The 23,537-nt window shown below is 41.8% G+C and overlaps 1 protein-coding gene across 1 annotated transcript in view; it reads left to right on the top strand.

Moving 5' to 3' along the window:
* LOC146806072 (extracellular calcium-sensing receptor-like) overlaps positions 1–23,537 on the top strand; it is an 89,129-nt gene that overhangs the window by 38,259 nt on the left and 27,333 nt on the right. The window contains exons 3-4 of the mRNA XM_085623855.1: positions 5,720–6,562; positions 19,053–19,280. Coding sequence (XP_085479981.1) covers positions 5,720–6,562; positions 19,053–19,280 — 1,071 coding nt within the window. The remainder of the gene's footprint in view (positions 1–5,719; positions 6,563–19,052; positions 19,281–23,537) is intronic.

Here is a 23,537-nt window from a genome sequence, read left to right as displayed (position 1 = left end):
CACCTCCTCGGAGTCTCTCACTACCACCAAGCAAAAGTGCCCCATATCTCTCCAATCATAAGTTACTGCTGAAAACAGCCCCCCCCTGAGGTGGGCACCCCCTCACAGGTCAGCACCCAGTGCAGCCGCACCGGTTCCACTACCCTAAAGCCTGTCCTGATGGGAGATGGGAAACACCTGAGGCATGACAAGTGTGGCTAGCAATGTTTAAAATGTCTCATGAAACATTTACCTTGTTCACAAGAGAGTATCAATGGGCTGAGTGGAGCACTAGCTTGGAAAAAGGTTTGGATCCCAGGAGGAGATTTCATTTGAATTAAAGGTGGCAGAAATGGGAGGAATAGGTTGGGTTTTGGAGAACCGGGAACCTCTGCACTGCTGAGATAGGGATTTAAGAATTTGGATTCGGAAAACCCTGAACTCTATCATAGAGTTGACATCACAAAGCGTGCTCTCAAGAATCACATTCCATAACTTTGCAGCAAAAATGATTGTTGGGACGTTGGGAATTTTAGGAATTAATGTTAATCATCAACATTGACTAGTATACCCTTAGCAATACCATGTTAGGTCCACTCTAAAATGAGAATATGTCTGAATATAAAGTGGAAGAAAGTCTGCTGCACTGATGAATACATTGACGCTTGCCAGGGTATGGGAGAGAGTTGCCTCCATTTCTGTCTTGAACTTTTGCTTTTAACATACAGGACTTTGAGTGTCAGTCTCCGACTGACATTCAGGTATAAATCAAACTCAATGTCCCATCAATGAAGTCATCTTTTCACTGTAGAACTTGCAAGCTATGGTTGTAGATTATGGCTGGTGCTGAGAGAGAGAAATGTATTGCCATACTCGAAGATCTCTAGAGGACCAGTATATACCCTTGTGGGATTCAACGCCAAACATGAACTATATTTTGGAATTTAAATGTGAATAAGTACTGACTGTCTTCATGCTGAGGAATGGAGAAGAGCGCTTGGCATAGGTTAACGAATCTATACCATTCTGCATCTGATGAAATCTGGAATAAGATTACTGAAGGATTCAGTAGCATTGGATAACTTGGAAACACTAATTCTTTTTTTTCCGGATCCTGCACTATTTTCCATTTAACAATCGTTTTTAAATTCCCATCACAGGAGAGTTGCAAGGGCTACCAAGCAGTTCCTGAAGAATTGCCTGTTGAGTCATTTTTTCATGAAATTCCTTCTTCCGCTTCTCTTTAGAGTCTGTACTGTCTAATTTGAGGGAAAACCACATTTCGTTTCATGTTTCTCCTAACTGTCTTTGCATTTTAAGTAATCTTATCTCTTTAACAGGGAAATCCTATACCTGTTCTTTGACCGTATGTCTTAAATCCAGAGGCAAATCATCTTTAGTCGGAACTGGGAACAGCTGAACTCTTAAGTCATATGATTTAATTTTAAACACTGAATCTTCATCTTGTGTTTTAATTGCAACACAGTCTGGTATACAATAAATCACACAGTTCGCCTTACAAAGAAAGTTGGTGCATAACGAATTTACTGGACTCGAATAACACAACATTAACAGGTGATTATTCTCCATCGCTCCTTTTTTAATAGGGATGTCTGTTGTAACCTGATTGACAAACTGCTTATTGCTGATGCTTACAACAAGGACTCTATTCCAGAGAGGGGTAGGTTGGGAACATCCACAGAATGAAGTTTAGAGTGGGTGGCCCCAATATCTGTCAAGAAAGAAACAGAATGGCCTTTAAACTTCACTGTCAATGTATGGGCCAATCTGGTCTACCTCCAAGACTGCTCCAAGTAAGTCATCTTCCTCTCCCCCAAGGCACCGTCATTGAGAATTGTTTTCTGGAGAAAACTGAGGAATATTATTACTTAGAATCTGTTGCTACCCTGGAGTATATGTTATTTTGATTTTCATATTTTGCTGCAACATTGTAGTTATGGCAATATTCATGTGCAATGGTCCCTGAACCTGCATAGTCTGCACTGTAGCTGGTTGGGCTGGGGCTAATTACTGTGTCTTTGCCTAATTCACTTTCCTCTGCATCCGGGGTATAAAAGCATTCCGAATTCTATCTGGATTTTCTCTACATTCCCGTTTCCAGTGCCTGTTCTTTTGTCCACAGAAATGATGAACAGTGCTCATCTTTAGCATGCCAATATTGGCATTAATTCCAGAACTGTTCACAATCCCTCTTCCACGGCCTTGTATCTGCACCATCTCATTTTCAATCATTACTACTAGTCAGATGGCACAAAACGTAAATCAAAACCCACCAACTGGATGCTGCCATTTCTCTCGAGCAGCGCTTTCTGGACAAATATCAGTTTCTCTTTGATCCTTTTCTTGTTTAAGATCAAACCAATCTCTGCTATACTTGACATATTTCAGAATTTCATGTATACTTTTTGTCTGCTAGTACATCACACTTTGCTGTATATGTGAACTAAGCTCTGGACACAAACCCATTACTAAAGCAGACTGAAAACCGCTAGCACCATCTTTCCTGGTCTCCTTGACTCCACTGTGTTTCTTAAAAATCTGCATGTGCCTCTTATAATAATCATGAACTGACTCTTTCGGCTCTTGTGAAGTTCTTAAAATCTTTTCCCAGTTAATGTCTTTATCTAGACCCTTCTTTTTCAAATGCTCTATCACCTCCTTGTATTTCTAATCATCCATTTCAGAAGGAGCATTATTAGGTGCAAACCTAGCTGGTTTCTCAGTTGGCCAAGCAATAGCAACTTTATACTCATACAACAACTCACTAGGAACTACAATCTCAAACAGTGAATTCAAGTCAGTCCAAAGCATTTTTGAAATTGTTGTCAACCTAGGAATCTCTTTGAACCACTTCTCAGTTTTGGAAAATTTGTCTAAAGAACATAAAAACCACCAGTCATCCAAGGCACATGCACATCGTTTCCTCCATTTACTTCTCTTCAGAAACTCTTTCTAATTTGGATTCATGCACAGATTCCTTTCCTCTCTCTCCTGTCTCTGAAACTTTCTTTTTATTAGTGATCCTTTTCTACTACTTATCTCTGAATTCCTTCAAATCCCTCCAGTTTCTTGTCTTTTCAAACAGATCCTTAACGTAAGCGTTGAAGATTATGAAACCTAAATTTATTTAATCATTTGTCAGACCCATTTTATAATTTCGACTCACATTTCTCATTTTGCTATATTAACCTCACACTCATCAGCCAATTCCTTGAGTTTATCTTGTCCCTCATTTGCATATCTTGCTGCTTCTTTGATCAACTACCTCATTTTATCAACATTGTACGACAATAATCTGTTCAGGTTAATTGTTCCTTGTAGAATTTCCCTGAATTACATTTTTTAAAGTCCCCATTAATTACTATCTTTTTAGGAGACTCGGTAGTAATTGTAGCAGGTATGTCATTTGAAACTGGAGAGACAATGGTCATATCTCTGCTAGTACTCGGAAACACAACCAAGAAACTCTCACTGAGGCACCTCCAACTGGAGGTACAGTTGATCCCTGTGCTTGTAAACCTTTACCATCTCCTGCTGCACCTGTATCAGGTGCTACAGGACACGGTCTCCGTATTCCATCTGAATATGGAGGTGGTCAGGAATTCAAAATTCCTTATTCAAGTGTTCCCTCAGCAAGAAATCTTAGAACCACCATAGCAGGTACACTAGGAGCTTTAGTCTTTTTTCAACACAGCACTCATTATTTTCACTCAAAATAGCCGCAAACAACAAACAATCCCAGCACATCTTTGCCAAAGGTCACTCAATCATAGTGCAGCTCTGTCAACAACCAACCAATGATAGTGCCACTCTGAGGTGATGTCACAACAATCCAAGCTGAACTCCTTGGCAGGCTATCCAATCACAGCGGGACTTTTTTGTGAATGAGAAAACAATTGCACAGCCTTTCTCAATGAACACACACTAAATAAACAAAACAAATCTTACCTGCCCAACCTAAATAGGAAGAAATTCAGCAAGTTAGAATAATACAAAACTCCCAAACATCAGAAACAAGACTAGTAGTTTCGCAGCAGTTGTCAAACCCAAATCATATTAAGCAGACCCCTGTTCCGCAGCAATTTACCTTGAGTTAATTTACTTACTCCTGTGCACCTATGAGCAAGAGACCCCAACCTAAGTCAGACACACAAACTGTCAGTGTATCTATACGTAATAAACAGGAGCGCAGCTTCAGGGAGGGTGATTGGGATGTTACACCCCCCAATAAATGTATTATTTGGTTAATAGTTGGGTACGGGAGCTTTCATTCATGTGTTTTAGGGTATCTGTCGGATTTCATCTGGGCTTTTTAAATACTCACTCAAAGAAAACCACACACACACACACTCTTCTGTTTTGAAGGTCTTAAAACATGGGAATTTTACAAAATACTGTGTTTTAAGTACCCCTCAAAATCCGCACTCCTTTCCCTTTCCATTAGCCATTAAGCCCCCCTCATGCTTCTCATACAATAATTAACATTATATGTCAGTGCGATTGTTGGAAAATCTGAAGTTCACCCCCAGCCTCACTGACCAAGCTACGCCCCTAGAAATAAAATGTGAAAAAGCATTTTGCAAGGTTTTAATGATGCACAAAAATGTAAACACATAAAAATCTTGAACAAATCTACTCAATAAGGGTTTGCCCCAAGAACATCAAGATAGAAATCCTAAGGGTATGAAATATCATGACCAGAATATCAAGGCTGAAATATTGAAAAGTTAAGTAAGTAGAGATTTTCCTTAGCTAACTCCACACATATACACCTTGGAGACATATATACCTTCCAGGTGCATAGAATTGGGTTTAAGAATAGTAAATCTATACTTCCTCCATAGGCAGTTACCCATCAATATTTTGTCCTACATAATTCTGTCCACGATATTTTAATACCATGAAATTCCGATGCTCGATAATCCATAGTGCAATCCTCAATAACAGCTCATATCAAGGCTTTCGCCTCTCTCTTGCCTAGACTTTCACTCCCATGCTCCACAAATATCAATCTGTCAAAATGTAAGGATGTCATTAAATGCCAAAGCAGGTCCTTACGTTTTTGCAATTAGTGTCTTCGGACCATAGTTGAGTGAGGCTTTGACCCATCATTGGAAATGTTTCCACTCATTTTGAGAAAGTTCAATGCTTCATTAATTGCTGAAAATGATTTAATACCTTCTGTTCTAAAAGTGACAGAACAACACACTAAAATTTACTTTTTCCTATTTTTTCCCTTTTTATACAATATTGCGTAGGGGATTATTTATGCTTATTCTCCAGACAGACTGAGTCTGATTTATATCTATTGCTTACTTAGCTATAGCACATACCTTCATAAAATCTAGCAATTTGTTAGGTGTCCAATACCTATGCTACAAATGGGTTGACAGGCTGTAAATATTGTTTAAAATGATTGTTTTTTTACATTTTAAAATTGCAGCATGTTCTGTTTTTATTATGAAAGCATTCCTACTCTTGTTAATCGACAATTAAAATACTTTAATATCCAATTGTTTACCCATTTTATGTCAGTGTACACTTAAGTTCGTTTGGAATTGTATTGCAGTATTTCTGAGAAGACTTAAAATATTCCACTACTTTTTCTCAGTTGCAGCTATCAATGGCTACATTGAGTAGCACACAAAGAGACAGAACTGCTTGTAAAGATTTAGGTTTTCTCTTTAAATGTCTATCTGATATTTCACATTTCTGACAGGTCAGCCATGGGTCTGTGCTTTCCTCCCTCAGTGACAAGGTCCAGTTTCCTTCTTTTATGCGCATGGTGCCAGCTTCTACATTCCAGAACATGGCTCTGGCAAGACTAATGGGGCACTTCCAATGGACATGGGTGGGAATGATAGTGTCTGATGATGATTTAGGTTTGCAAGGCGGGCAGGGCATAAAGACAGCCATAGAAGGTATTGGTGGCTGTGTAGCATACGTGGAGCAAATTAACCTTCGATCCTCTATGGAGAGAGTCCTTCAAATTGCTGAAATGATCCGGGGACATACAACAAAAGTGATAATTGTTCACGGTCCAGAGGTTCATTTCAAGGTGTTGCTGCAGACACTATACACACAAAATGTAACAAGTAAAGTCTGGATATTCAGTGCAGCCTTTACCATAAGTACTGGACTCCTCCCCAATCATGCCTGGAAGATATTGAATGGATCCCTGGGCATCACACCTTCTACAAACCAAATGCTGAATTTTGAAGAGTTCTTGCATCGCTTGCAACCAACTAAAAACTCTCACGATATATTTATGAAACTCTTCTGGGAGGAAGCATTCCACTGCAACTTTCCAAAGGCCAATGGGACTGGAAATGCATCTACAGAAGAATTAAAGAGAGGACCTATGTCTTGTTCAGGGAAAGAGATATTGGATCAATTGGCCTTATCTTTATTTGAACTGAATGATCTAAGCTTAACATACCAAAGCTATACTGCAACATATGCCTTTGGTCACGCATTGAACAATCTAATGGCATGCAGACCGGGGCATGGGCCATTCACAAATGGCTCTTGTGCTGACATTGATGATATCCAGCCCTGGCAGGTAAGAGGAATACAGATTTTGTTTATTTCTTAAGATCAGGATAGAGATGTATTTTGCACATGCGCGTGAGATATGTTTTAGAAAGTATATTGATCAGCTGCACACTGACAACCTTTCGAAAACACCTCTTGAAATAAAGCAAAAGTTGTGGTCTTATGGGAATAATATTTATTTAAATGAATGTACATTTGTCAATTTTATATAAACATGATTTAATGGGACCATTAGGTAAATGATGTCACAACAGATCACAAAACTCCAGCAGGCATCATCAAACTGTACGAATGCCTATTGTTGGTGGTTGTTAAAGGTACAGGATTAGGTGTGAAGCAAACAATTTTTTTTAGCTCCCACTGAAATTGCCATTTTAAATATAAGGGAACTGTCCAGGAAGGAGATCCAGTGATCAAGGTTTCGCCACTTGCAGAATCTGGGTTCAACATTCTAGTCCTTTGTTTTTTTTTACTGCTACGCCACTTCAAACAGGGACCACCTTATGCAAACAAGGCTTGGTTCTGCTTCAAGAGGAACAGTCCAGTCCAAACTGCAGGCTAGCATTACAGGAGTCTTGGCGTGAGGGCGAAGGAAGGAAAGAAGAGAGATTTCCATTGTGTGGAAAAATGACACATGTTTGGTACTGTAGAATTCTTTCATTTTCTGTGTATCTCTCCGAAGCTTTCTTGATAGGGCACAAATAAGGAGGTTTCTATTATATCCCAGGACATTGATAAAGCAACTCCTATTTCAGACAAAAAACAGAGATATATTTACAGATCCATACAAGCACGCATAATTATTCACTTCTTGTAGCAGACCACACTTCGTTTGCCGCTACAGAGATTTTCTGCTTAATAATCTAGGGCTTGATCCTTTTGCATTCCCTAGTTCCATAATATGGGGCTTTGTCCTTGTGCATTCCCTAATTCCATAATTTAGAGATTGATCTTTTTGCCATAATCCGTAACCTAGGGCGTGATCCTTTTTCATTCCCATTTTGATAGGAGGCTTTCAATGATTAGTCCTAATTGAATGATAGTAAGATGACAAATATGAGTGGTTGGAGTGGATGAACTGGTGAGCTTAGCTTCTTCAACAAGGTAAAATGAGGCAAAGTCATTAAAAATTATTGGACCTGGAATGTCTTCTTCTGTATGGATTCCTGAGACTGGCCTCCCCTTTGCCTGCTGCCATGCCCTTTCCCAGCCTCACTGCCCACTGAATCTGCTACATCTGGTGGCACCCTGCACAAATGTAGGGGCAAGAGCCCAGTTTATGTACCTTAGCAAAAGGCTTTGACCTCATGGTATATACACTGTTAGACCAGTACCCAACCGAAGGCCTGTGGAACACATTATTGTACCATGAGTAGCACGCTCGGGGCACAAGCACTAGCCCCAGGAGCGTGAATGCCTTTTGGGTAGTCTAAAAAAATATATTATTAATTTGGGTGGATTGAAGTCGACCACAAGGAAAAGGCAAGAAACCTGATACGGTAAACAACAATAATAATTGCAACCCGGGCTCAACCAATGGTAGACAGCAGCCAGGCTTAGCTCATGATTTGTGCTGGATTGTAAAGTAGTCTTTGTGTCGGGTCTGTGTTAAAAAAAAGCAATGCAAACCTGACTCAAAGTCTTTGTAAGTCTGGACCCAGGTCTTTTGTATGGAACTCAAAATTCTCTAGTGGGGCACGCTTGAAGCTTTCTCTGAAAAAGTGTCTTCGAAATTGGAATCCTTTGTCTTGAAGTTCCGCTGATGCTCCAAAGGTCTTAGAAATCTAGAAATGTTCCTATTTTCAAATTTTCAGAGCTTCTGGAGCCAAAGGCGCCAGAAGTAGGGGTGTCTAGAGTTCAAAAGGCGAATGAGCAATTTTGGTGCCTTTAGACTTTTTGTGTTTGTCTTGTCACATTTGCTGTGCATTCAAAGACATAGGTCAAATGTCTGTGTACATCTTCTGGCAAACTGATGCTTATTTGGAAACTGGTGTTTACTTTTATTTCTTGGACTACAAAGTGAGAGGATTTTGAAAAAGTATCCTATGTGACAATCTTGCTGGTGCACAGAAAGCAAAAGGAAAAGCAGTAGGATGTCAGTCTTTTTCTATCATACAACATTTAAATACATGTAATTTCAATATACCCATATTTCAAAATGTATCAGCAATTTGGAAAGAACAAATCAAGCATATTTTTTTGTAATTTTGAAGGATGAGATTTTAATATGTTTAAAACAAATCAAGACACTTTACTTGGTGATGCAAAAATGATATATTTGCTGAACCCCGATTTTCACACATTATTAATTATGTGCTATATACTTTTACCAGAAAAACTGCATATCTATGCAAATTTAGGGGCCAGTTCAATGAACATTGTGCTGTCTGAAAATGACTACCACAGCAGTGCTCCAAAATGCACCACCGGCTTCATACCGTACCCATACCACTCTTCTGCTGAATGGGTGTTGCACATTTGCTACACTTGTTTTACATGTTATACTTGGATTTTTAACAATCCCTATGATTTCAGTGATATAACATTAATAGCAGCAGCCACACTCTGAAAATTATTCCAGCGCCACTGTCTGGAGCAGTTCCTCTTGATCAGTTCTAAGGCTCCCAGGACCTTAAGGACAGCACGTAGAGGCCAAGACTCACTCCAGCAGGGGCCACCATCAGGGCTCAGTCTAATTCCAGTTGTTACTTGTCAGCTAGGCATTTCAGGAAGAAGACCTCTTGCAGCCTGTTGTAGCCACATCGGAGGTCAGTCAGTTGATTCATGGAGTCCACTTCTTAGCACTGGGTAAAAGTGGTAGCAGGTCTAGTCTCCACACAGGTCTCAAACAGCAGGTCCAGTCCTCTTCTGTTTTTCCGCAGGTCCAGAGAGTTTTCTTCTGAGCTGCGGATAAAGTGCCAGCTTTGTAGGTTGCATAAGCCAGTGGGAGGAGGGAACTCCTGGGCACTCTTTATCCGATGAGAATAATTTGCCAGGAGCTGTCTACCCCTCTATTGCAGCACATCCTGTTTGCCTAACTGCAAACTGTCACACTGAACTATTCCGAGGCAAATCAAACATGGCAGAATTTTTCTGCTCCAGAATTGAACTTGTGTGCCAGGCAAGGATGTGAATAGGGAAATGAGCAGTCACCTCCTCTACAGCTACTACAAAGTGGTTTTGGGACCACCTCTTCCTCCCACTGGCCTAAGCCATTGTTCCTATGAGAGAATGATCTGCCACCAGGTTAAAGCTAATTAGTAGATTGGAGGTCCAGATAGGAAAAGTGTGTAAGTAAAGTGTAAATGTTTAAATGTCAATTTTCCTAAATATTTATTATGAATCCAACTTCACTATTGAATTCGATTTTTAAAAAACATAAAAAATAGCAGATTTTCTCAGGACAGTACAGCTTTGATTTTATTCTGATCTCTAGTTTATCTCATAGGACAGCCATTTACAGCGAAAATAGCTTTTGGGAGCTAGTGACTGTAGGTACATGGCAACATTAAATTCTTGCATGCACCACCCTACCCTGGGGGCTAGACGGTGAAAATTTTGTACCATGGATGCAGATATCGCTGCAGCTGAGTCGATCTAGGCAGGAGTGCAGGTCCATCACCATGCAGGGGACTTTAACATCCCAATAGAAGCCCCTCCCAGACCCGACTACCAAAACCAAGTCCTAACCTGGATGGGTGGGTGTGACTCTGTGTGTGGGGGATGGTAGTTTGTGGGGGTGATAGTGAGTTTTAGTGTGTGATGGTGTTCTGTGTGTGTGTAGCATTGTGTGATTGCATGTGTATGTGTGGCTATGTGGTGCTGCATCTGTGAGTGTGTGGGGGTGTTGTGTGGGTATCTTTGTGTGTCATTGTGTGGGTATATGTTTGTGTGAGTTTGGTTGTGTGCCTTTGAATGTGTGTGTGACTATGTGCTTGTGAAGTTGTCTAAATGTGTCTGTGAGTGCATGGAGTTGTGTTGGTGTGTGTATGACAATGTAAGGGATTATGAGGGTGTGTATGTCTATGTGTACAGGGGCTGTATGTGGGGGCAGAGTTGTGTGTGTGTGAGTGTGGGGGTTGTTGTGTGGGTGTGCTTATGTGTGTCTGTGATTGTGTGGGTGTGTATATGTGTGTGTGTGGTTGTGTGGGGATGTGTCTTTGAGTGTCGAGCTATCTGTGTGTGTCATTGTGTGGGTGTATGTATGTGTGTGTGAGGATTGAGTAGGTGTGTGGGTGAGTTTATGTGTGAGGATTGTGTGAGTGTGTGGGATTGTGTGGCTGTGTGGAAGACTATGAATGTTTTAGATTAGGTGGTTGTGTGAGAGTGTGTGTTTCTTTAAAAAAACCCACACAGTTGTATCTGCATGTGGGAGTGTGTGGAGGTTTGTGTACGTGTGTGTGTGTGAGTGAACGAGGTTGTGAGGTTGTATTGGATTGAGCAGGGTTGTGCTTCTGTGTGGGAGTGGTTTTGTGTGTATGGGGCTGGTTGCATATTTGAGTGTGTGGGGAGTTATATATATGTGTATTGTGTGTGTGTATGACTGGGGTTGTATCATTGTGTGGGTGTATATGTGTCTGTGTGAGGTTTTGTGGTTGGGTGTGTGTGTCAGGGCTTGTGTACATGTCTTTCTGTGAGTGTTTTATGTGTGTGCATGTATCTTTTAAAAAAAATAGTCGTATGGATTCGCAGATCCATGGGGAACTCTGAGGGGGCCACGCTGAGAGCCATAATGGCTCTGTGGATCCACACAAAAAAATAATGTATTTAATAGTTTCTACTGCAGAGAGGGTCCCTTCCCAACAACCTAAACTGATACAGGGGTCAGGGTACCTCTACACTGCCCCTTCCCACCTTAATTAAAAAGTTTTTTTAAGGACCCTGGGACCGAGTTCCCTAGACATAAGGTGTCGGCCACAACTTGCTGTTCAAGTTGCAGAGAGCCAATCACAATGCAAGGTGTGGCTTGCGGATTCGCAGATCCGTCGCAAAGGATCCATGAAGGATCCGCAGCATGAAATATGCACATTGTTTGCCCGTTAATTTCTCAAAAACTATAACAGATTTACACCAAATTACAAAAAGCAATCTTTCTTGACCAAATTAGCATTCTGCCAAATTTAATGTAAGTACGTTCAACAGTTTTGGCTGTAGTTGTGTCTTAAGTTCCTAGGGAAAAAATAATGGGGAAAGCACATTTTGGGATCCTCCTTTTCTTGGCTACCGCTTGGCAGATCCCCCAAAAAACTTTTCAGTTTGGAGCTGAGGTGGAAGAACATTTTCTTTGTAAAGTGTTGTGAAGATATGTCAAACAGAGCAAAATGTATTAGGAAAAAAAGATGCTTTTTTCTTATGGAAAGGTGTTCCTACCTCTAACTAAACAGTGGCAGCCTCCACTGGGCAATATATATATGTATATATATCACCTGGATACACGCAGGGGTGATTAGACATGCTCTATAAACACTGATTGATTTATTGATAATATATATGTTATATATTACCCAGTGGAGGTTGCCACTGGGTAGTTATAGTAAGGGCAGCGTTTCCATAGGAAATGCGTTTTTTGCCCATTTTAGTACTTAGGCGCATGGCTCCCCTCCCCAGGATGCATTTGGCCCAGGTTACCCCATACCCCAGGGTCCAAAGCATTGAATAAGGGGAGGGAGCCACACAGCTCCCCTCCCAGAGACATTAATGGCCCTATGGACCCCATTCCCCGGGGTTGGCTCACATGCTGTGTCCCAGGGAGACCAGCCCCGGGCCACAGCATTTTCCATGCCTGCACTAGCACAGGCAGGGAAACATGTGCTTGCTCCTGCTTGGCAGGAGCATTTTTTTAAACTCTTGCCAAATGGGAGCAAACACAATGTTTGCTCCAAGTGGGTGGGAGCTTTAGAAATGCTCCCTTCGACTGGGAGAAGACTTTAGAGCTATTTCCCTGCCAGCAATGATGCGGGCAGGGAAACAGATATGTTTATGCTTTGGCCCCAAGGCATGGGGTACCCATGGCCTGAAAGCCAACCATATGCTGTTCATGGGAAAAGCTGTGCGTGGTGTGGGGTTGGCAGCCTGCGAGAAGCTTAGCCACAGGGCTTGGCGACAGGTCAAGCTTTGTGAATAACACTCAGTTGCACATTGCCAAAGGCTGTGCGCAGCGTGGGGTTGGCTGCCTGTGGGGGGTTTGAAGCAGGGCCTGCCTGGAACACAGGCCCTGTGGCTAACCCCATGCCATGCGCAAGCAAAGGCCATGTGCTGCGTGGGGATGGCTGCCTGTGGGGAGTTGGATGCAGGGGTGGTCTGCAAGCCAGGCCCTGTGTTCAACCCCAAGCCATAGGTTGAAAGGCTGTGAACAGTGTGGGGTTCGCTGCCTGCGGGGGAAAGCAGGCCCTGTTTCAACCCCCTGCTGTGTACATCCGCATGCTGTGCTTAGCCTGGGGTTGGTTGCTTGTGGGTGGTTTGTCACAGGGCCTGGGATTGTTAATGTGAACTAGGTTACCCATGAAGTGTATGGTATAGGGTCAATGGCACACATAACACATGCTTGCTACACCTAAGGGAGTAGTATATGTGATGGCATTAATTATGCTTTGTATAATTTTAAGCTATTTCATACTTACTTTCATGCCACTATTGCCATACTAGTTTATAGAGTAGTGTGTACAAAAGAAACTTTGATGATGTCATCAGTGATGCCATCAGTCATGTCATCAATGGTTTGAAAAGGTGAAAGAGAGACTAGAATGATGGAAATGTATATACAAAGTATGAGTGGAAAGTTAAAAGGGAGACGGGCAAGGAAGAATGAGGGGAAGCAGCAAGGAAGAAAATAGTTTCATTTTTTTGTGGACTTGAAAGATTTCTTCTTATTCTCTCCGTGTCATTCCTAATGCTGAATTCCCTCTTATTCCTTTTATCCATCCTTTCTCAATATTGTTTATACGATGTTCAGACACTCAGTTCTACAATTCAGGAGGTATGAAATTGTTCTGTGATTTTGGACTATATGATCAAACAGCCAATATTTTGTCTTGTGACTTGTTTGTAGGAATGAAGGCTGTGAGATGGACATCAGATTTCGTCACTTTATCTCAGCCCAACTTGTACCTCAACATTTGGATGTCAAACAACACACAAACGCATTTGATTTTGCATATGTATTTATTTTAGGTAATAGCAGTTTGGTCCTCAAATTGAGGAGTTAGTAAAGAAAGTTTTGTTGGTGCTTCCTTTTCAAAAGCAAATCAATATTTTCTGAGGCTTGGCACTCTTATCAATTAAGCTCTTTGTACTACCAATCAGCCCATTTGCTAATGTTCACAGGGATGAGGTTGTTCCAATAGAAGATTAGCTCTATACATTGGAAGTCTCAGCTGCACAACTATGACTATGTTTCAGTTCTGTCAAAGTGTGAAGTGTTTCTGTGAAACACCACATTTATCTCTGGGAATTTTCTTGGATTGATTCAGTAACAAACAAATGGGTTGACATAGTACTCTGTAGTTGAACTGGATAGTGATTACACTCCCATTGGGCTTGTTGAATGGTGGTGTTGATTCTAGGCCCTATACATTTGATGAGAAAGCGGTCTCTCAACATGATGGTCTTGCTAAATTTGAATAAAGTGTATCTAAACAATCCCAGTTCTGGCATACAATATTAATTCACAGTAATGACGTTTGTCCTCACCCTTGCTCCAAGAATTTTTGCAAAGCTATTGGCTTTGTTGGCAGGAATATTGCATGAAATTTAGATTCATATGTACCTATACTTTTGGTTAATTCTTGCTTCTCCAAGAATGTTTCCATCTTGTTCCAAGGCTTTAAAAGATTATGGCTTCCTAATCAACTCAAGGAAATCTCATTTGGTACATATTCATTACAGTTCATAGAAATACTGCTCTGTATCAACAAGGAGCAAGTTATTCTTCTGGATGGGACAATGAAGCTGAACTCTCATCAATCTATCATCCCCAGAAAACAGTGTTTACAACGCTGCCATTACATCGTGTTCCTTTCACAATGCGGTCGTTGTAACGACCGCGTTGTTTGAACGCGATGCCTTTACATCGCAAGTCCTTAGATCGACTTGCTGTAGGGGGCACTCTAACCTAAGGAATAGTATAATTTACTATTCCAACACCTTCCCTACTGTTGCGCAGGCTGGAGTTGGAAGAGTAAATTATACTATTCCTAAGTCCAGTGCGCCCCTACAGCAAGTTGATCTAATGACTTGCGATGTAAAGGTATCTCTTTCTAACGACCGCGTTGTAACAGAACACGATGTAATGGCATGCGATGTAACATGCTAAATTCATCATCCCCAGCTCCCAGGTAAAGAATCATGCTTCCTCCTTTCAGCATCTTCTGATGCAAAAAGACATGACAACTGTGAACGGGTACTCTCTAAAGGCCACATGCATCAAAAGAAAAATCAGTCCAAAGTATTGTAGTATGGAATAGAGTGGAGTAGAGCACAGGGAAGTGACGTAGTGTACAGTGGAGTAAAGTGTTACACAGTAGAGTGGCTTGGTGTGTCGTATAATGCAGTAGAGTATCGGAGAGTGGATTGGCATGCTGTACAGTTTAGTGATGTGTTGAACAATAGAGATGAGTGTTGTAAGTGGAGTGTTGTCGACTGAGGTGTCTTAAAATAAGTGTGCTGGACTGGAGTACCGTCCAGTAGAGTGTTGTAGAGTGACATAGAGTGTAGTACAATGTTGTAGTGGGTAGTGGAATTGAGTGTAGTTCAGTGGAGTAGAGTATCGTACAGTTCAGTGTTGTTGAGTGCACTGTCATACAGTAGCGTGGCAGAGATTTGTGTACAGTGCAGTGTTTTACAGTGAAGAGTCATCATTGGTGAGAACACAGTGCATGGTAGAATGGTGTGTTATAGTTAGTGTTGAGTGGGTAGTGCGCTGAAAAGAGTGTGTATGAAGGGGCACTACTTATAATAGTTTGAAGGTGGTGAATACATTGCAAGTCAAAGCTATAACTATAACTTTAGAATTTCAAATGTTTGTGTAGTTTAAGTCTTGTTTGTATTGGGGACAAATAGTTTTCCTATCTATAACTGAGATTTAACCTTTGTTTTTTTCTTTAAATTTCAATGTTTAAAAAAAACTTTTAATAAAAATGTGTTTCAAATCATAGAGTGCAGTGTTGGCGAGTGGAGTGTCATTATATGGAGTGTTGAACAGCACAGTGGAGTTGACTGTCGTACAGTAGAATGTTGTACAGTGGAGTGTTGTAGCGTATAGTGAAGTAAATTGTCATAGAGTTTCGTAGAATAGAGTCACGTAGAGTGCATTAGAGTAGAGTAGCATAGCATGTGGTCAAGTAAAGTGTCATACATTGGAGTGATGTGTCGTACAGTACAGTGGAGTGGTGTGTTGTCAAGTACTGGAAAGTCCCGTAGAGTGGAGTAGAGTGTTGTATAGTGGAGTGTTGCAGGATAAAGTGGAGTACAGAGTATTAAAGTGGAGTATATGAGGATGAAGTGACATCAGTTTAGTAGAGTTTTGTGCAGTGGTGTGGCAAAGAATGGAGGCGAGTGTGGTAGAGTGGAGCAGTGTAGGAAGGAGCATCAAATAGTGGCATCCAGTGCAGTAAAGTATCGTATAGTGGAGTAGAGTGAAGTGTAGCCGATTGGAGTCATGCAGGATGGAGTGGCTTAAAGTGTCATAGAGTGAAGTGTTATGTTGAAGAATAGAGTGGAGTGGAGTAGAGTGGCCTGGTGTAACACACAGTGTAGTAAAGTGTTATAGAGTGTAGTGTTCTGGTGCATATTGGGGTGGACTGCCGGGTGGTACATTGTTGGAAAGTGTTGTACTGCGGAGTAAAGTGTAGTGGCACAGAGTGGATTGGAGTGGATTAGAGTGCAGTGGCGTGTAGTAGAGTAGAGCACAGTTGAGTGTGGTAGAAGGGAGTGACATTGAGTGTTGTAGAGCAGATTGTCATATATTTGGGCAGAGTGGAGTGGCACAGAGTAGATTAATGGAGTACAGTAGGGTGGACTGAAGTAGTATGTGATGGAGTAGAGTGCAGTAAAGTGGGGTGGAGTGGCATAGAGGGAGTTGTGTAGAGTGTCGTTCAATGGAGTACAGTGTCAAAGATCAGAGTAGATTGCAGTGGCGTGAGTAGAGTAGAGCGCACTACAGTGCGGTAGAGGTGAGTGACATTGAGTGTCATAGAGTTGATAGTCATGGGGTTGGGCAGAGTGGCGAGGTGAAGAGTGGATTAGCGGAGTACAGTAGAGTAGATTGGAGTAGTATGTGATAGAGTTGAGTGCAGTAAAGTGGTGTGGAGAGGCATAGAGGAAGTTGTGTAGAATGTCGATCAATGGCGTGCAGTGTCGTCGAGCGGAGTAGATTGTTCTAGAGTGAAGTGGAGTGGCATACAGTGGAATAGTGTAGAGTAGAGTACAGTGATGTAGAGTGGAATAGTGCAGAGTGGATTATCCTGCAGTGGAGTGGCATATACTGGAATAGCTTACAGTGGACTGTGGTGGAGTGGCATACAGTGGAATAGCAGTGAGTGGAATGACATACAGTGGAGTATCATAGAGTGGATTTGCGTATAGTGGGGTAGAGTACACTGCAGGGGTATACAATGGAGTAGATTAGACTGGAGTGGCATACAATTGACTAGGGTAGAGTAGAATAGCTTACAGTAGAATGTCATAAAGTAGACTGCCTTCCAAGAAAATGGGGTAGAATGGAGTGGCGTAGAGTTAAGTGGCGTTCACTGGTGCTGCTTAGAGTGGAGTAGCATACAGTGAAGTGGAATACAATGGACTACCGTACAGTGGAGTGTCATAGAGTGTAGTGGCATACAGTGGAATACCTTACATTGTAGTGGCATACAGTGAGGTGGTGTAGAGTGCAATATCGTACAGTGAAGTAGCATATAGTGGAGTGGCATATGGTGGAGTGCAAAGACTGGAAAGGTGCACGGGGGTAGGGGGAATAGAATACAATAGACTAGCGTAGAGTGGAATGGAATCCAATGGAATGCAGTAGAATGGAGTTGTGCAGAGTGGAGTGGTGCACACAGGAGTAGTGTAGACTGGTGTGACATACACTGCAGTGAGGTAGAGTGGAGCAGCTTACAGTGGAGTACAATAGAGTAGACTGGCTTTCAATGGAATGGGGTAGAATGGGGTGGTGTAGAGTGGAGTGGCGTACACTGGAGTGGCTTAGAGTGGAGTAATGTACAGTAGAGTACAATACAGTGGTCTAGCACACAGAGGAGAGTTGTGGAGTGTAGTGACATATTTGTAGAGACTTACCTTTGTGAATACCGAAAAGTAGTGAAGTTAGACTTTTGGTCTAAGTTAGACTATTGGTCTAACTTTACCTTTGTGAATCAGGCCCTGACGATCCAAATGAATTTGATTTAGATTCATGAAAAAGATTTAGAATTTGATTTAGATTCATTGTATGTAGATTTGATCCATGTGGATGTTCTAAATATATGCCTTGGACACTCCTGGACCTACATTAGCCATCCATGCAGCAGACTTTCAATCATAAACAGTCTGGTTCTATTGAAGTGATAGAGACCACTGCTTACTTAATTCTTAATTTCCTGTTATGGGGATAAATTACAGGTCCCTTTTCCAACAAGGGCACATTTCCCTGCCTCCATCCTTTTCCACATACAAGTCATCTAGTTCAACAATTCTACCTTTGCAACGTTGGCTCATAGTCCATAGTGTTATGCTGAAAGGAGAAAGAACATGCAGTGGCAAAGACAGTAGGTCTGGCTTTACTGCGACAACACGTGTAAACTGATATTCCCAGATGCTGTTTACATTTGTTGCATGCACAAATGTTGTTAATGACCACATACCTTGCCCTATTGTCTTAGCCAATTCTGGAGGGAAAGCAGCAAAAATGATTGATTTCTGTGAAGAATGCAAATAGGGGATAATTGAATGTGACAAACTGTGTGGTGATTGAGTTTATGTTTCAGATGTAACATAGTCCCTCAAGAATTCCAATGGAGCATTTCCTGAAAGGTAGAATTATAGAACATCTTCTGGATGGATCAAAGGCCCATGCTATGCATGGTTTAAAGAACTGGGAACAATACTTCAAGCAGATAGTTGCGCAGTTGCACTGTCAAGCAAGGCATAAAAATGTGAGAGAATATGGATACACAGGACAACAAATTAAACTTTGGTTTCCATTTTGCATAATTTATTCATAACTGAGGTAGGTCTGGTGATTAACTGGATTAATGCATCTAGTACAGGAGTCTGCTTGGCCTCTTATTCATACGTTCACACCCTAGAGGGTCTACTCAACTTGTCATTCTTCAGGGATACCACTGAGTTGATTTACAATAAACATCTGTTATCATAGCCAGGATGCCCCCAAGGGGTCAGTTTGTTTCTCACAAATGCATGTTATATTATGCTATGTTATGTTCTGTAATATTTCTCAGTGGTGATAGTATTCAAGCTGAGTTTGAAATCATATCTTCTTGTCCCAGATCCTTCACTACCTGAAGCACGTGCACTTTAAACCTCCTGGAGGGGATGATCTATACTTCGATGCTAACGGAGATGCCCCCGCCACCTACGACATCCTGAATTTGCAGGTTTCTCAGGATGAGGAGTTCCATGTTGTGAAAGTAGGAAAGATTGACCCGAATGTGCAAGAAGGCAAAGGCATCATCCTCAATTCTGGGGCCATCTTGTGGAGTGATGGACCTTCTCAGGTCAGAATGGAGTAATGCTTGTTGGGCGAGCCCTGTTACAGATATCAGCCGAGCGGCCACCAATGAGATCTTTGTACAATTTGCAGTGAGAAGGTCACATAGCAGTGGGGCCACTCAGTTTATCATCTTTCTGAGGTCAACAATATAGGTGCCTTTGATAATGACAGTGCTTCCAAAGAGTAAAACCATGTTGGGCACCACCCGATCTTGGAGGGCACTCTCCTTTTAAACATTCACTGACACATGCATTTGGAAAGCTCTTACCCTTCAGGCTCTCTCTGTAAATTTTGACATTATTGAGGACTCAACTGGTAGCAATTTATACTCACTCCTTTCATGCCGTCTAAGGGGATTTCAATGAACTTCCTCCCTAGTACTGCAGGAGTTCATTCGCCACCAACTCCTGACTGAATATTCTTGCCAAGATTATCACTCAAATCTCTTATGTGCTAGTATTCAGGAACTTTACATGGAGCAAAGGACACAAGCCAGCCACTTCCAAACAAGTTTTCTAATGTATTAAGCTATTGCTACTCAAAAAGTTACTAAAACAAACTTCCTTCCTTTCTTAAAACCAGCTGTAATCAAACATAAATCTTGGCAGAACTTTATGAACATAAGGTCATAGTGCATTTTACACCCAGGCAACTCGAAGTCGTACAGGGCTGGAACAAAAACAAAACCACCCGAGCCTGCTTTTCTATCCAGCTATAAACAATTTAAAAAACTGTTCATTCAGCTGTTTACAAAAACGAATTAAGCTGGACACTTCATTACTTATTTTTTGCATGCTTGAAGAAAACATTTCAGCTGCCTAAAGCTGGTACACAGTTTAACATAAACTTGTACTGCGCTCACAAAACACATAGTCACTCGACACGGAACAAGCATTGGCAAAGCCAATTAGTAGGGCGTTGTCCACCAGCCTTTAGGCAATTCTTGTTTTGTTTTTTCATTGCCTTTGCAAAGCTTTAGTGTTCAAGAACCTGCACGATGTTCACCAATCTAGAAAAGCAAAAACTGACTAAAGGTACAAATGTTTATTGGTCTCAAAATGACACGCATTCCCATAGTACTCCGTGGCAGTGAATGGAACTACTTTATCTGTTGATGTGCTCATTGTGAAAGTGAAGCATGCCATAACTCAAGTAGGTCGACAGGAGGCATTGTACCCTTGAAGAATGCGTGATATAGGGGTATGCCACGCACTCCTCTCATATAGAGAGTAGACTATACAACCAAGGAACCCTAATTGAGGGATCATGTACAAAATAGGGGCAAATTAGTCCTTTAAAGCATGTTATATATATCACATCTTGTCCTTACTGTGTAGGTTTGTCTGGACAAAATCAATGCCTACCACATAAGTAGGTAAACTCGCAGCCCTCCTTCGTCCGCTTGCTTGGTCATCTTGCACACTCAGTAGCACACCTTGAAAACTCCTTTTCTCATTAGCAGCATCCTAAACAATTTGGTTTACTTTTTAAAGGTAGACAAACGGCTAGTTGAGCCACATCTGAAACATACAGCCCTTTACCACCCATACGTCCACCTTCATTAGTCTTCGAATCACCAGTTTTGTTCTTTAACCCCCCATAATTTATCTTCACCTCTCCAAATGTACTTTTGTATCTCACATCCATCCCTACATTGACAGCACTAACTTGACTACTTCCGCTACCCGAGTGTGGCTCAATGGTTAGAGTGGCAGACCCTGAAGCAGAGTTCTGGCCAGGGACCAGGGTTCGATTCCTGCCTCGGCAGGGCTCGGGCTCAATTTCCTCGGACCTGTCTATTCTCGCCTCGGTGCCTATTCTAATCACGGGCCCCACGCTGCAACTCTGGGCAATAGCTTGCTTAGCCTCCACACCGGCCCCAACAGCGCTAAGGATGCCTTGCTTCACCCTGGGGGTGCCCAGGAGTGGACACTTCACAGGGAAAGCCAGGAGGGGTTCCACAGCGGTATGAGTATCTGCGCCAGGAAACCACAAAGGCGACACCGCAAGGTGGCCGTCTGGTGACAGTGCGCTCTATAAGTACCTTGACATTTACATTTACCCTCCCTTCTTTACTGTATGAATGCATTTTTCTGATACTTCAATACTCCTGGCAGCATCAATAGCTGCCTTCAAGGTTATCTCTCCACAAGACCATAGCTTCTCTTGTATTTTGGGGATTTTGTCTTCATGAGAACCTGGTCATATGACATTTGCTCAAAATCACACAAGTCACTGCTAACCCTCTGAGTGCAGACACAAACTGGCCAATGGTTCATCTTCTTTCTGTGCCCTAGAATAAATCCTTCCATGACCACATTAATTGTTCTACCAAATCTTTCCTGCATTTGTTTGATTGCATATTCGTAAACTCCTATTTTCCCAGCATTCTTAAATAAAGATTAATTTTTAAATTCTCTCACTGCTAAAGCGCCTGAACTATGTTCCAATAATGACAAATGTCTTTCGTCTGAGCATTCATCCTCCTCTAGAACCTCTACATAAGCATCAAACAAATCTAACCATAAATCCGAAGGTAAAGGCGGTTCACCTGATTCTGCTAAGAAAAAAAGAGAAGGCTGAATACTAGTTGTATCACACATACAGTGGGCTAGTATTAACAATTATGTAAAGTAATGATGTAATAATACTAGCAATGATGGATGGCAAAATACTTGCAGACACTTACCAACAAAGCTATTTGGCACTGGTTCAGTTGGTATTAACAATTTTACCCAGCATATACCCTTGGAGATACTCTAACCTCCAATCTAACAACATCGAATGCCTGAATGCAGTTCTACTTAATTTGCGACAGTAACTACAGTACAATTTCATTTGACAAAGTACAAAAAAAGGTGTGCCTATCAGTGAGTAGTAATTGACCTTAAGATCTTCCCAATACCACTCCGCCGACATGTAATCAAAAATTGTACCTGGCCGATACTTGAGAGAACTTGAAGAAGTTGAAGAGGAAATTTCCACACTGCAGGTAAACCACGAAGGAATGCACACCACTTCTCAGCAATGGTATGACACAAATGTGGCAGACACCGCAAGAACACTGGTGCTCCACAGCCCCTAACGAGGGCAAAGAGTGCCCACAGGTATTAACAAGCACAGGGTGTGCCTGTCACCGGAGATCACCTACAGCTCTGGGCATTTCACCAACTCTTACGAAAGTAATCCCATCCTCGTCGCCAATATTAAGTTTCAATCATTCCAAGAGATTTCTTAAAAATAATGAAGTTTATTCCAGCACGGCTACAGGCATCCATTCAAGTTGAAGGAAAGAGACAACTGCCTCAACCAAGTGGAATGATACATTAAGAAAGTTCTGAGAGAACTTAGAACACAAAGCAAAGATATACATGTCGCATGCATTTAAAGATACAAAGCATAAATCTCAAGAACAGCATTTATATTTACAACATGGAATGTAACACACTGCCATTGGAACCTTCACACAACCACAGAGGTTTCTAGTGTAATGACAGTAACGACGTGTCCTATTAAACGTCACTGCAACCACTAGACTGATACCACTTGGAAAAGTGGCCACCAGCGTGAACACACAATGCTGTGATGTCACATGCACAACAACCACTAATCCAGCAATTTCACCCGCAAAGATAGCCGCGGTGTGGATGCCTCTGCGTCGTGATGTCACTCTCCGCCCACATGCTTAGGATGGCCGACGGCCCGCAAAGATTAAAGTTGTGACACAACACACGCTTCTTGCTAGGACGGTCCTCTGGAGAACACCCTGGACCACGGCAGGCTCTCAATCTTTCTTTGTAGTGACGACTGAAAAAAACTGCATTTAAACTGGTAGATGCACAATAGGCATAGCACGCACAGCCATCAGTGCTCTTCACCAATTACTTCACTGGTTCTTCAGAAGCTGGTGCTGCTTCATTCCATCCTTGGAGCCATTATTAAAAGCAAAGGGGTCATCACATGGCAAGAGGATTGTAAATGTTTATTAATTACAAAGTTCCTTTCAAGGAGCAGCACCTTGTATGGCATGAACATTCACCACCAGCAACTGGTACATCCCAACCACCAACCTTAGAACCACCCAACAACATTCCAGTGTTTCCAGTGGCTCCCCCAAAATGGTCTATGCACCCACCCAAACTGAATAACATTTCCTATGTAGGGTATGTAGGGCACTGAACTTTCTAGAAGGCACATTTGGTAGCAGGACCATTTGAAAATATTTGAATACACATTTTCAGTAAAGCATTTCTGATTTAGT

Source organism: Triturus cristatus, chromosome 8 (assembly GCF_964204655.1).
Source record: "Triturus cristatus chromosome 8, aTriCri1.1, whole genome shotgun sequence".
NCBI classification, from domain to species: Eukaryota; Metazoa; Chordata; class Amphibia; order Caudata; family Salamandridae; genus Triturus; species Triturus cristatus.
The sequence above is the reverse complement of the archived record's forward strand: the minus strand, read 5'-3'. Positions and strand labels throughout refer to the sequence as shown.